We start from the raw sequence: 14205 nt of genomic DNA on the forward strand, positions 1-14205 counted from the left end.
CTACAAGCTATATAATGAACTATATAATCTTAAATAAGCACCAAGGAAATGATATAAAAAATTATTTTAAAAAGTTTCAAATAAAAATTTGATTTAAACAATTATTCTTAAAATATTATTTTAAATATTCTATTATTTTATTAAATTTTATTTGGATATCAAAATTTAAAAAATTATTTAATTTTGAACTATTTCAAATAATTTTTTATAAAAATCATTTTTGAGATTAAAAAAATTGCGATTTCGACTATGTTTTAGTTTTCAATAATATATATTTATGTTATAGACTATTTCAATTTAGAAAAAATAAATATAAAATGATTTATAATATTTTAAAAAACAATTTTATAAAATTTATTTTTAAAAATAAAAATAAAAAATCCAATTTTTTTTAAAGTTGAATATAATACCCTTAAACTCTGCAAACATGGCTATGGTACTTTCTCAGATCCTCTAGGTAACAACTTTATTCATCTCGAATTTTTTAAAACACCTTTCATAATTTTAAAAGTATTCTTTTTAGACGACATAATTCATCAGAAACATTATTTTCAAACGATATAACACTTGTGTTTGAAAGAGTACATGTGAAGTGATTTAAGGTGTGAGAAAAGTTCATCATGTAGAGTGTGAGAAAAGTTCATCCCTATCACTGTCACCTCTTGTGACTGTTGAATTTCTGGTTATTTCATGTTACAAGAGTCTAACAAGAAATACCTCAGAAGGTGCCTAATTAACATCTAAGTTCTTCATTGACTCATTCTACATATCTTGCCAAATACTCCATAGATAATTATCACCACTTGTTTCCAAGTCTTTGTAGCCATTGACTCATGCATGTTTTTCTTTGGTCCATTGAAAAGACATGCAATGAAATTGCTTCCACAATGATTTTAGATAACATATAGATATTATTATATAGAAAATCTCTAAGAAATTGACCCTTAGCATTAAGTAACTCATAGATACATTATATATAACTGCAATATATTGATTCTCCATCTATCCTTTCCTAAGAAACAACTTCATATTGATCATGAATTCTCTTCTTTCACTACTTATCTTAGTTTTCACTTTCTTCTCCTTCAACCCTTTAATCTCATTAGCCTCAAAATCCACTTACAAAGACCAATGTGCTTCTTTAATCCCAGAAACATATTCAACAACCAAACTCAAATTCAATTCTTTCCCCTTAAGTGATAAGAACACAGGTTATTACATAGGAGGTGATAGTATCATCAATTTTGATACTACTTGGAACCAATTCTCCTTATACTTTCCAACAAGAAATACACATGCAACTTCACACCCTCATGTTTTTAAAATTGAAGGCACTATATCATTTAGAACAACCACCTTTGATCATAGAGGTTACTTAACTTTCAAGCTTGATGGTTTTTGGTCTCGATCTTCGGGGAATGTTTGCATGATTGGAAAAGGCAAAGGTGTTTCTAAAAAAGGTGATTCTCTTAATCTTGAAGCTGTATTTAAGCTTAACAATGTCTTCAATTCGAGTAACATAACTAATTTGGTTAGTGGAAGCTTAGAGAGTTTGAGTTCTGAAAAGGGTGACGCTGATCGTTACTTTGAACCAATTTCTTTAATGATGTTTCCAAAAGCAAATTATAGTTATAGTTTGGATAATAAAGAAGTTGAACATGATTTCTCTTTTGATAGTGATGATGATGAGGAAGGTTTATCATTAAACTTTGATTCATTGAGTTTTTGTTCACATCCTCTCTCAAACGCTATTAAAAGACTCCAACTAGAATACACTCATGAGTGTAGTTCTTCAAAGAATTGCACTCCTATAGTTAGTGGTTCTAGTGATCAATTGTCATCACACATGTCTTTGAAAGGAATTGAGTGTTCTTCTTCCCATATTAAGAAACATAGGGTTAGGGTTTTGGTTGAATTTTCAAATAGTGTTGATTACTATTGGAATAGGAATAACCAAAGCCTCAATACCGAAACTATGTTAATAGGGGAAGGTTGGTGGGATGAGAAGAAAAATATGCTTTATGTAGTTCTTTGCCATTTCATTGGTGGAAGAAAATCTTCATCCTTGAATGGAACTCAAGTTGGTGATTGTTCAATAAGGTTGAGATTGAGATTTCCTTCAATTTGGTCAATCAATAGTACTAGTAGCATTGTTGGCCAAATTTGGAGCAACAAGAGTGCTAGTGATCCAAACTACTTCAAGAAGATAACATTTAGGAATGATCGTAATTATCGTGTCGGGGGAAAAGACTTGAAGTATGAGTATAGCAAGCTTGATAGGGTTAAGCAATCATGTTCAACGAACAAGGTTGTCGCGAACCAAGGAAAAAGGTATCCAGATGCATATTCATATGACATGAAATTCGATATGTCTGTTAGAGAGTCCAAAAAAAGAGTAGCTTGGGGTTCTTCATCTCCCTTATTTGTTGATGATGATTTCTATGAGTTAGATCTTTCTACAACAAGTAGTGGATTTGATGCTGGAATCTTGAACAACAATAATGGTAGCTTGTTTAACATTAGCTACAAGATTAGCCTCTTCGTGATGTCTTCTCCGCCATTTGAAAGGAATTCCTTGTTTAATTCGTCTTACTATTCGGTGAAGATTTCTGCAGAAGGAATTTATGATTCAAGAAATGGAACCTTGTGTATGGTAGGTTGCCACGACCTTGTTTCAAACGATGGAAAACCAACATCACATTCTTTGGACTGTGAGATTCTGCTGAAATTTCAGTTCCCTTCCTTAGATACAAATGAGAGGAGCTACATTAAGGGAAGCATTGAAAGCACGCGCCATCAATCCGACCCTCTTTACTTCAAAAGTTTAGAGGTATCCGCACGATCATATAACGTCGTATTTGCAAGAAGAAATGTTTGGAGAATGGATATGGAAGTTATCATGACTCTGATATCTACCACTCTAGCATGTGTTTTCGTCGGATTGCAACTCTACCATGTGAAGAAACACCCGAATGTGCTTCCTTTCATCTCAATTTTCATGATGTCGATTCTCACATTAGGTCACATGATACCACTTGTTCTCAATTTTGAAGCCCTTCTTGCTCAAAATCAAAACAACAAATCCTATATTATAGGATATGTTGAAAAATGGCTTGAAGTTAATGAAATAAGTGTGAGGCTAATCACAATGGTAGCCTTCCTGTTGCAGTTCCGTCTCCTGTATCTTACTTGGAGTTCAAGAAAGACTAGCGAAAGCGAGAACCACCTCTGGATTGCTGAGAAAAAGGCTTCGTATGTGACTTTCCCCTTGTATGCAGCTGGATTACTGATTGCATTGTTGTTGAAGTTAAAGAACGATAGACACTTGGTTACATCGATGTACCGCCAACATGTTTCGTCTTGGGAGAACATAAAATCTTATGGTGGTTTTGTATTGGATGGATTTCTTGTGCCACAAGTCATTCTAAACTTGTTTTCAAATACAAAGGAAAATGCTCTTTCAAGTCCATTTTACTTTGGAACTACTTTTGTGAGACTCTTGCCACATGCTTATGATCTTTACAGGACTCACAGTTATGGCCACCAAGATAGCTACTCATACTTCTATGCCGATCCAAGCGCAGATTTTTACTCAACTTCTTGGAATATTTTCATTCCTTTGGCATGTATCCTATTAGCTATCATTATCTACTTGCAGCAGCATTTTGGTGCTCAATGTTTTCTGCCTGGTAGATTCAAAGGATCTAAGGGATATGCAAAGGTGCCTAAATCAGAAGGAGAAGTAGAAACAACCAATATGTAAAAAACCCTTATCTTTGGTCAAGTGCTAATGGCCTAATCATGGTGAATAAAAAGTGGTCATTTTCTTAATTAGTTATGTTTATGTGTTTTTGTTATGAAGTTGTGTTGTTGCAATTTGTCTTTATACTGTAAATTTGTTAAGTGTAAAAGACTAGTTCTCATAGCCTTATTTGCTGATAAATTTGAAGCTTAAACAGAAACAGTTTGAGTGCTTTTAGTGGATTATATTAAGGAATCTTAATTTGCATCCTAATAACAGGTTTTACTTTAATATATCAAAGTGTTAAACATCTGTTTAAAAAAAATATATTGCTATTTAACATAATATTTTTAACATCGTACCCGACCTGCTTGTTGAAACACATTTTGGATTTTGCACAAATTTTAAGATTAGTCTAAAAATTATGAAAATAGCAATGAATGTGTAGTTGAAACTAAATATAATATTTAGTGTTAATTTATACTGCGGAGTCGGGGAGTGTAGTGAGTATTAATAGGTTAAACATAAGAATAAAAGAGATTTTGATATCTCATTTCTATTCAAAACCTTAAGGAATTATGTATATGAGTTTTCTCTATTATAAATCTAATATTTTTTTATCATTTTTAGTTGATGTGAGACTTAATCACTCACACTTGAATTCAACAATCTTTTTCACAAGTGTGAGTCACCCATATCACTAGTCATGATTCATATTAAGATCCCACTTCTGCTCCAAAAATCGTGGACGGAACAAGAATAAAGTAGGTTTTTGAAAGAAGATGTCTAAATATAAGAATCAGAAAACAACTGAGTATTATAGTTGCAGACAAATTGGACATTAGAAGAATGACTATCAAAATAGAAAACATGGCTTATCCAATTTGGAAAATGTAGTTCAAACTGATGATTTTGGAAGTGAAGCATATATACTATGTGTTTCATCCGGCAAGTACACAAATGTGTGGATTATTGACTATAATTGTTCTTACCACATGACGTCGTATCGGAAATGGTTAAGTGCATCCAGGTCAGATAATTTTGAATTTGTTTATTTAGGTGATGATAAATCATATACTATCATTGGAATTTTACAAATTAAAAATGCCATGGATAATGGCCGCGTACGAATATTGAACGATGTCAGATATATTCTAGAATTGAGAAAGAACTTGATTTTCCTAGATACTCTACAGGAAAATAGTTTCTCATAGATGCATGATAGAGATATATACATTATGAAGGTTAGCAAGGGTGTCATGATTGTGATGGAATCGATGAGGACTACGAGTAACATCTAAAAACTGTTGGGGAACATAATTGTAGGTGATGTTGCATCATTTGAGTCTGATAATGATGCAACCAAACTCTGACATACACATATGGATCAATGAGCATGGGATGATGAAACTTCATAAAAGAAATCTATTGAAGGGTGTTCATATTTGTAAGACGGATTTGTGCAATTATTGTGTACTTGGGAAACAATTTCATGTTCGATTCAATACCGAAAAGCACAAAACAAAGAAAAATTTAAACTATGTGCATTCAGATGTGTGAGAGGCCTACCAAAGAGGTTTCCATACATGGTTCTAGGTGTTTTGTGACTTTTGCAGATGTTTTTTCTTAGAAGGTTTGTGTTTATTTTCTGAAGTAGATATCTGAAGTCTTTACCAAACTCAAGTTGTAAAGCGCAAAGGGTAGAGAATCAAACAAGTAGAAAAATTAAATATTTGCGGTCAGATAATGGGATAAAGTACATTGACTAAAATTTCAAGAGGTTTTATGAAGAACATGATATTCAAATTCATTTCTCAGTTTGTAAAACACCACAACAAAATGGTGTGGGTGAGAGAATTAATATGTCTCTAACTAAAAATAAAAATGTCTCTTGTTAAATGTCAGACTATCTAAAGGATTATGAGCATAGGCAGTTAACATGCCGTCTTATCTTATCAACAAGTCACCACATGCTTCATTGGAGGGGAAAGTTATATAAGAGATATGAACAGGTAAACTTATTAATCTTAACAATTTAAAGATTTTTTGGTGTCTAACTTATGTGCATATATTCGGTGAAGATTGATCCAAAGTCGAAGAAGTGTGTCTTCGTCGGCTAAGCAAAATGTGTGAAGGGGTTCAATATATGAGATCCGAAAGAAGATGGTAATTAACTGATATGTTGTTTTTGATGAGAAGGTAATGTTGACATATGTGTCGGCATATGAAGGATAAACTTTTAGCAAATAGGTGATTAAGGTGGATGTTAATCTACCACCAGTGAACAATATATAGGCAGTGCCTAAACCACAAGAGGAACCAGACTCTGATATTGAAATTAACCACATACCTGAAGTTTCAAGAGGAATACATGATTTTATTCTTGTATGAGACAGAGAGCTTCGTTCAACCAAACCACTATAAAGATATAAGAATGAATACTTGGAAACATTTGTACTTATTATTAGTTTTAAAGATCATTCCACCTTTCAAAATATTATAGCTAGCCAGGAGAAAGACAGGTGGATGGATGCAATGGTGGAGGAGTTTGAGATCTTGAAGAAAAATCATGTGTGGGATGTTCAACTTCTTCATAAGGGGAAAATGATCATAGGTTGCAAGTGGATGTTTAAGAGAAAACCAATAGTAACACAAAAGGAATGGGAAAAGTTCAAGGCTCGTCTTTTATTTTTGGTATATCAAGTGTGAGTATGAATTCCACATCGGATGGAAAAGCGAATGTTGAACACCTTAAAAATTAGAAGACCCATAGACCTAATTCCTTAAGATTTTAGGTTAATATGTGGTATCCAGCTCATTTTAAAGTGAGTGTTTAAAAGCCCAATGTGATGATCCTTAGACCTCCTCATCACCTAACAGTGGTATTAGAGCCTAGTTCGAATAGGACTTCTTGTATCGAAAGTCTTCTTGAGATGGGTGTTTAAGAGGCGTGTTCCGTTGAGGCCATCCAACAACGATGCATATGGATGAAAAAAAGCTTCTATTTGAAGGGAAGCATGTCCATAAGAATGGATGAACTCACACTTGAGGGGGAGATTGTTGATATATCAAGTGTGAGTATGAATGAGTCTCACATCAGATGGAAAAGTGAATGTTAAACACTTTATAAGTGATAAGACCTATAGATCTAATGTACCCCCTCATGACCTAACATGTAGCATATGGGGGTACTCACAAAAGAAGGGACATACTTCTATTAGGGAAATGTTACAGTCAAGACATGCAATTAAAACTGATGGATATGAGTATGAGTCTCACATCAGATGGAAAAATGAATGTTGAACACTTTATAAGTGAGAAGATCCATAGATCAAATGTACCTCTTCATGACCTAACATGTAGTAAATGGATACTCACAACAGAAATGGCATACTTCTATTAGGGCAATGTCAGCCGTGGTAGCCAACCAAGACATGCAATTAAAGCAGATGGATATGAAGACAACATTTCTTCACAATAATATAAATGAGAAAATTTACGCAACGTAGTTAGAGGAGTTCAATGACACTAGACATGACAAACTAGTTTGTAAATTGAAAAAATCTTTGTATGGTTTAATCCAGTTTCCAAGAAAGTGGTAGAAGCGCTTTGATTAATACATGCTTCAGATTGACTATAGAATGTGTGAGTATGAATATTGTGTTTATGTTAGGAGCCTTGATGATGACTCTTTTATTTTCCTGTTATTGTATGTTTATGATGTGTTGATTGTTGTTAATCATTTACATGAATTAAATGAACTGGAAATCATGTTGGAAAATAATTTTGACATGAAAGACTTAGGTGTTTCTAAAAAGATTTTTGGTATAGAAATTCAGGAATATGAATGCTAGAAAATTATGGTTCTTTCATAAAAGCTATATTGAAAAGGTGCTAAATAAGTATGACATGGGTAATTCGAAGGCTATGAGTATTCTATTAGCGAATCACTTTAAACTCTCATTAGATTAGTGTCTGAAGACATATGCAAAAGTTGAGTATATGTCAAAGGTTCCTTATGTTAGTGTTGTTCGTTGTTTAATATATGTTATGGTATGTACTGACCAGATTTGACACAAGTTGTAAGTCAAGTTTGTAAGTTTATGTCCAAATTAGGGAAGCGTCATTGAGAAGCGTTCAAGTAAATTTTCAGATACTTGAAGGGTACAACAAGTCATGGTATCATGTTTAGCAGTAAACATGGTGATCATTTGGTTGTAGAATATGTTGATTCAGACTATGCTCGTGATATGGATGATAGAATGTCTACAATAAGGTATGTCTTTACTTTAACAAGAGGATCTATTTATTAGAAATTATCAATTCAATCTATAATGATCATGTGGACAACTGAAGCAGAGTACATGGTGGCATCTGAAGCTGCCAAAAAAGTCTTATAACTTACCAGATTTGTGAGAAACTTGAGTGTTTAAAGGTGAAATTCAATTGCATTGTGATATTCAAAGTTTTATTTATTCGAAAAACAATCAAGTGTATTATATCAGGACCAAATATATTAATATGAGGTTTCACAAGATTAGAAAATTACTTGTATGGACATATATTACTTTAAAAAACCATGCTTTAGATAATATTAAACGGGAAGTGCACCTCCCAAATTACCAGGATATGATTGTTATGCATGAAGTTTTTATAAGGATTTGATAGTCACTAAAATGAGAATGGTTGATTATGACTCTTAAAACAAAAGAGAAACACAATTATTAAAATATTTCAAAAACTTTGATGTAAACATATTAGATACCTATTACATATTTTTTTTTTCAACCGCTCTGATATAAAGTTATTCTCATTGACCATTTTTCCCATATAATTTGCTAGTTGCTACTTCCCTCTATTATAATTCACATTTGATAGTGATTTTAAAGACTTGGAATTCCTTGTCTTCCACTCCATAGCCATTCATTGTGGCCGTCGACCAAGTCTAAGTCTACATTCATATCATTCTACTCTAATATTATACTTTTCTTTGACAAATATCAAGCCATAAATATAAAATAATGTGGATTAGTCTTGTCTTTATTTATTTATTGTTTCTTGGTGAAAATAAATATAGTGGATTTTGTTGGCACTTAGAGAAAATCCAAAGGCCTGATTGTTTTTTATATTTACTTTTAGTCCTTAGATATTAGTGAAATTGCAAATAGTCATATGACTAAACTACACTTATTGGCTATTGCATATACCAAAGTTTCTACCACTTCCATTGTTTGAAACGACATCTCAAATCTTTAGATAACATTTTTCTCAAACTAAAACATAATATATAAATAACTTCCAACCTATAAACTCAATATCAATATATAAACAATGAAGTAAACTCTTTCTATCTTCCTCTACCTTTCTTTTCTCATCACATAACCTTAAACCAGTTGTTGATGATATCAATGAATTCTCATCTCACCATCACCATCACCATGTTCTTCTTTCTTCTCACTCTCTTAACAATCTCTTCCTTTTCCTCTTCACAGTCACAACCTTCTTACAAAGACCACTGTTCTTCCATCATCCCGTACTCACCTCTCAAAGACACCACAATCATCATCCATAGCCTTTTCCCTCTTGGTGGTTACTTCACAGGTGGTGAAAAAATCATCCATGATCAAAACTCCTTCAACAACTACTCCTCTTTTCTACTTAGACACACAAAAATGCAGGAAACTATAAACTCTGACTTGTTCAGAATTGAATCCACAGTTTCATTCAGAACCAACCCAAACACAGTTTACTATCGTGTCAGAAACTTTACCTATGGTGACAAACCAAGCTATAGAAGTCAACGCCATTTCAAAACAAGTTTTGTAACTTTTAGGCTTGAAGGGTTTTGGTCAAAATCCTCAGGTAAAGTTTGCATGGTTGGAACAGGAGTTGGTTATTCCAAAACAGGTGATTCTCTTAATCTTGAAGCTGTTTTTAAGCTTAACAATGTTTTCAATTCAAGTAACATCACTAGTTTGATTAGTGGAAGCTTAGAGAGTTTGAGTTCTGAGAAAAATCAGTACTTTGAAACCATTTCTGTAATCATGTCTCCAAAAGCAAATTATAGTTATAGTTTGGATTCTAAAGAAGCTGAAAATGAGTTCCCTTTTGAGAAAAAGGGTTTGTCACTAAATCTACATTCATCAAGTTTCTGTTCATTTCCACTCTCAAGAGCTATTAGAAGACTTCAACTAGAGTACACTCATGAGTGCAGTTCTTCAAAGAATTGCACTCCTGTGATTAGTGATGAACTGCCATATATGATGTCTTTGAAAGTTTCTGAATGTTCTAATGAAAACAAGCATAGATTAAAGGTTATGATGGTGTTTTCGAATAAAAGTGATTATTGGGTTGAAAAAGGTTTCAATCCAAAAACTATGTTGATAGGGGAAGGTTGGTGGGATGAGAAGAAAAACTCATTGTGTGTAGTTGCTTGTCATTTCATTGGCATGACGAAATCGTCCTTGAATGAGGCTCGTATCGGCGATTGCTCGGTGAGATTGAGTTTGAGATTCCCTTCAGTTTGGTCAATCAAAAATACTAACAACATAGTTGGACAAATTTGGAGCAACAAGAGTGCTAATGATCCAAACTACTTCAAGATGATAACATTCCGAAATTTCGAGAACGATAGGGTTGGATATCGAGCGACGAAGTACGAGTATAGTCAACTCGAAAAAGTTGAGAAATCATGTCCAGCACACAAGATTCTCAAGAACAAAGGAACAACAAGGTTTCCAGATGTTGATTCTTATGATATGAGATTTGATATGTCAGCTAGAGATAGAGAGTCTCATTGGGGAATAGCATTCGGTTTTTCGAATCCTTTATCTGTTGGTGATCAAGTTTATGAGATTGATCAATACAATAATCTTCCTGTTTCAAGTTTCACAGCAGAATCTCCTATGCCTATGGTAATCCTCAACAACGGTAGCGTAACCTCGTTTAACATTAGCTACAAGATTACCATGTTTCCTAATTCAACATTCGAAGAAAGGAATTCAATGTTTAATCTTTCCTCTTACAAAGTTAAGATTTCTGCAGAAGGAATTTATGATGCTAGAACAGGAACTTTGTGTATGATCGGTTGTCGCGATCTTAACTCAATCTCTGGAACAGAAATAACTGACTATATGGATTGTGAGATTCTCTTGAAGTTTCACTTTCCACCATTAGATGCAGAGAATGGAACCTACATTCAAGGAAGTATCGAAAGCATGCGCGAAAAATCAGATCCTCTTTACTTCAAAAGTTTAGAGGTATCTTCGTCTGCAATTTACTCGGAAACAGCGATAAAAGCTGTTTGGAGAATGGATATGGAGATTATCATGGTTCTGATATCTACAACTTTATCATGTGTTTTCGTCGCGTCGCAACTATACCATGTGAAGAGATACCCTAATGTGTTTCCCTTCATCTCGATTTTCATGATGTCGATTCTCACTTTAGGTCACATGATACCACTTGTTCTAAATTTCGAAGCAGTTCTTGCTCAAAATCCGAATAACAAAAACTTTGTGTTTGGATATGTTGGATGGCTTGAAGTTAATGAAATAAATGTGAGGATAATCACCATGATAGCTTTCTTGTTGCAGTTCCGTCTCCTTCAACTAACTTGGTCGTCAAGAAAGACCAGCGAAAGCGAGAACCACCTCTGGATTGCTGAGAGAAAGGCTACCTATGTGACTTTCCCTTTGTATGCCGCAGGACTATTGATTTCTTTGCTGTTGAAGTTGAGAAATGATGGTTTTGAACACGATTCGTCTTGGGAGAACATGAAATCTTACAGTGGTTTGGTATTAGACGGATTTCTTGTGCCGCAAGTCATTCTCAACCTGTTTTCAAATACGAACGAGAATGTTCTTTCGCATTCATTTTACTTTGGAACTACGTTTGTGAGACTCTTGCCACATGCCTACAATTTTTACAGGACGCGTAATTATGCTCGACTCGTCGACGGATCATACTTCTACGCAAATCCGAATGCAGATTTTTACTCTACTAGTTGGGATATTGTGATTCCTTTGGGAGGTGTCTTATTTGCTATCATTATCTACTTGCAGCAACGTTTTGGTGCTCAATGTGTTCTTCCTCATAGATTTAGAGGGTCAAAGGTATACGAAAAAGTGCCAATGGTGAATGAATCAGAAGTAGAAATGTAGACAAAAAATTCACTTTTTGAAGTAATGAATGTATGAATATTAGTACTTGCACTATATGTGGCCTTATGTTTGAATCGACTTATTTTAACTTATTTACCGACATAAACACTACAGAGACAATTAAGATTGTTCATAGAAACAACTTATAACATCTCTATACGAAGTTTTCCTCGTACTTTCATAAACTCTTCTGAATAACTTATATGTGTTCTTTTAAAATTTTGTTTCAATTTTTCAACTTGTAAACTCTAAATATAGGCGCTTAATGATAGAAAGTCCTCTATTAGAAAAATATTATCTTGACTAACCTGACATGTTTACAAATAGACTCTCATTGTATCATTCAATTGACAACAAATATTGAATTTGAATCCTCTACCGCCAGATGGAGATGGTTATTAATAATCACTTATCTTAATACTACTGTCGTTTAAGAAGCAACTATAGAAAATCGAGAAGTTAATTACTTATATCGGAAGTTATACATAATTAAGAATCTATAGATATATTCACTAAAAAAAATTGAATAAGCATATATTTATTTATATATATAATATATATCTACAAAATCTATACAATTTTGATAACTGCAAGAATTAATCTATATATCTATACATCTATAAACAATTACGACATATCGGACACGTCGATTTTCTCTGCAACCAATGATCAATGCATTCTGAATGAAAAATGTGTCTGCAAAGAGGAAAAACTTGACACAATTGTCCCACTTGAAAATCTTCCAAACAAATCGCACATTCGTCGCAACTTCTTCTTAACTCATGATCATGCTTTCCAATTCCATCATAGTTCACCAAAGGTGGCAGCTTCTTAGAAGCTCGAAGTTTTTGTCCTCTTTTCTCGTCATAAACATTATCTTCTTGGTCTTGTTCGACTCGTTCTTCGGCAATTCTAGCCACCATTGTCCAAGCATGCAAATTGCTAAAAACAAGAGTACGAAACATTGCAACACTTCCGCGATCGCGTTCATGACCATGACCATTCTCATCATCATGGTCATGGTCATGATCATCATTATGAGCTAGACGAATATCTCCTTGCTCAATATCACGCTCGGTGATATTTATAGGCCTTGATTCCACAAACCAATAGAATAAACCATGGAAAATTTGATGGAAGATAAAGAAAAACATTGTGATTATAACACATATCATAACAAACGTTGGAGGATCAAATGTTATGACATGAACATACATGTGCATTAAACCGTCAAATTGTTTGTCAGAGGGAAACAATTCTGAGAGCTCTGCCATATTAGTATCGACGAATGAATGAAACTTTAGTGTGTGGCAATTTTTTCTTATAATGTTTTGAGATTTTATAATGTTTATATTGTGTGTATTAAATATGTGACATTGAACTTATTTATATATGTATCTAGAATATAATGTATAAGCTGTTTTGGATAGGAGAATGCATGTATGTATATCTATATGAACGTTTTCTATAAGGAGATGAGTTGGCACTTGGATTCAAATAACAGAAACTTTATCTTAGCTTGCAAAACGGGTAAATAACTATTTTGGTTATGGAAATTTTAAGAATTGTGTAAATTAGGACATGTTTGGTAACTTGTTTTAGTTGACTTTTCTTTTCAGTCCTTGTCACTTTTTTTCTAACTGAAAAACAGAAACAGCTTTTATCTGGTTTTGTTTTCTGATTATTTCAGTTACGTGGAAAATTAACAGTTTTTGTTAATGACAGTTTTGTAAATATATAACCAATTTATGTTAAAATGTTGGCAGTGAACAGTGCAGTCTTCCATGTATCATCTTAATATAATTATACTAAATTAAATAAAAAATATCTATCAAAATTTTTATAAATTTTGTTAATGACAGCTTTCTATCAAAAATTCTGGTCAAAACTAATAATTGTAATAGTAATTAATAATTAATAACATTTAATAACTTATATATTCCAAATTAAATAAAAAAAACCTAAATTTCTTTTTAAAAAATAAATTATACTAAATTTATTATTTAAGTATAAATATCATATTTTCATTTCAAAAATGGTATACTCCTACACACTAAATTGATACATTCAAAGAAAAATTCTTCTTCAATTAAATATGAGGTCAATATTAAGATTTTATAGAAAGAATAAAATCATTTTTATTATATCAAAACTTGTCAAGGGTCGGGTAGTGAATATATACCAACAATTATCTAACTAATTATCTTATAAAAGTGCAATTAGCAATTAAACAGCAAATAAAATAATTAAGCAGAATTAACGGTAATGTTATATAACACTTACAAGTGGGACTATGGATTG

At 32.9% G+C, this 14205-nt stretch overlaps 3 protein-coding genes across 3 annotated transcripts; 2 read left to right on the forward strand and 1 right to left on the reverse strand.

Moving 5' to 3' along the window:
• Window positions 1-1036: 1036 nt before the first annotated feature.
• On the forward strand, window positions 1037-3763 carry LOC127082018 (uncharacterized). The gene has a single exon (XM_051022238.1). The coding sequence runs from the start codon at window positions 1037-1039 to the stop codon at window positions 3761-3763; it is 2727 nt and encodes a 908-aa protein (XP_050878195.1).
• A 5651-nt stretch (window positions 3764-9414) lies between these two features.
• Window positions 9415-11904, forward strand: LOC127082019 (uncharacterized). The gene has a single exon (XM_051022239.1). The coding sequence runs from the start codon at window positions 9415-9417 to the stop codon at window positions 11902-11904; it is 2490 nt and encodes an 829-aa protein (XP_050878196.1).
• Window positions 11905-12521: 617 nt separating this feature from the next.
• Window positions 12522-13178, reverse strand: LOC127082020 (RING-H2 finger protein ATL77-like). Its single transcript, XM_051022240.1, has one exon. It carries the CDS (start codon window positions 13176-13178, stop codon window positions 12522-12524), a length of 657 nt encoding a protein of 218 aa, XP_050878197.1.
• Window positions 13179-14205: the final 1027 nt, after the last annotated feature.

The sequence above is a fragment of the Lathyrus oleraceus genome, chromosome 5, assembly GCF_024323335.1.
Source record: "Lathyrus oleraceus cultivar Zhongwan6 chromosome 5, CAAS_Psat_ZW6_1.0, whole genome shotgun sequence".
NCBI classification, from domain to species: Eukaryota; Viridiplantae; Streptophyta; class Magnoliopsida; order Fabales; family Fabaceae; genus Lathyrus; species Lathyrus oleraceus.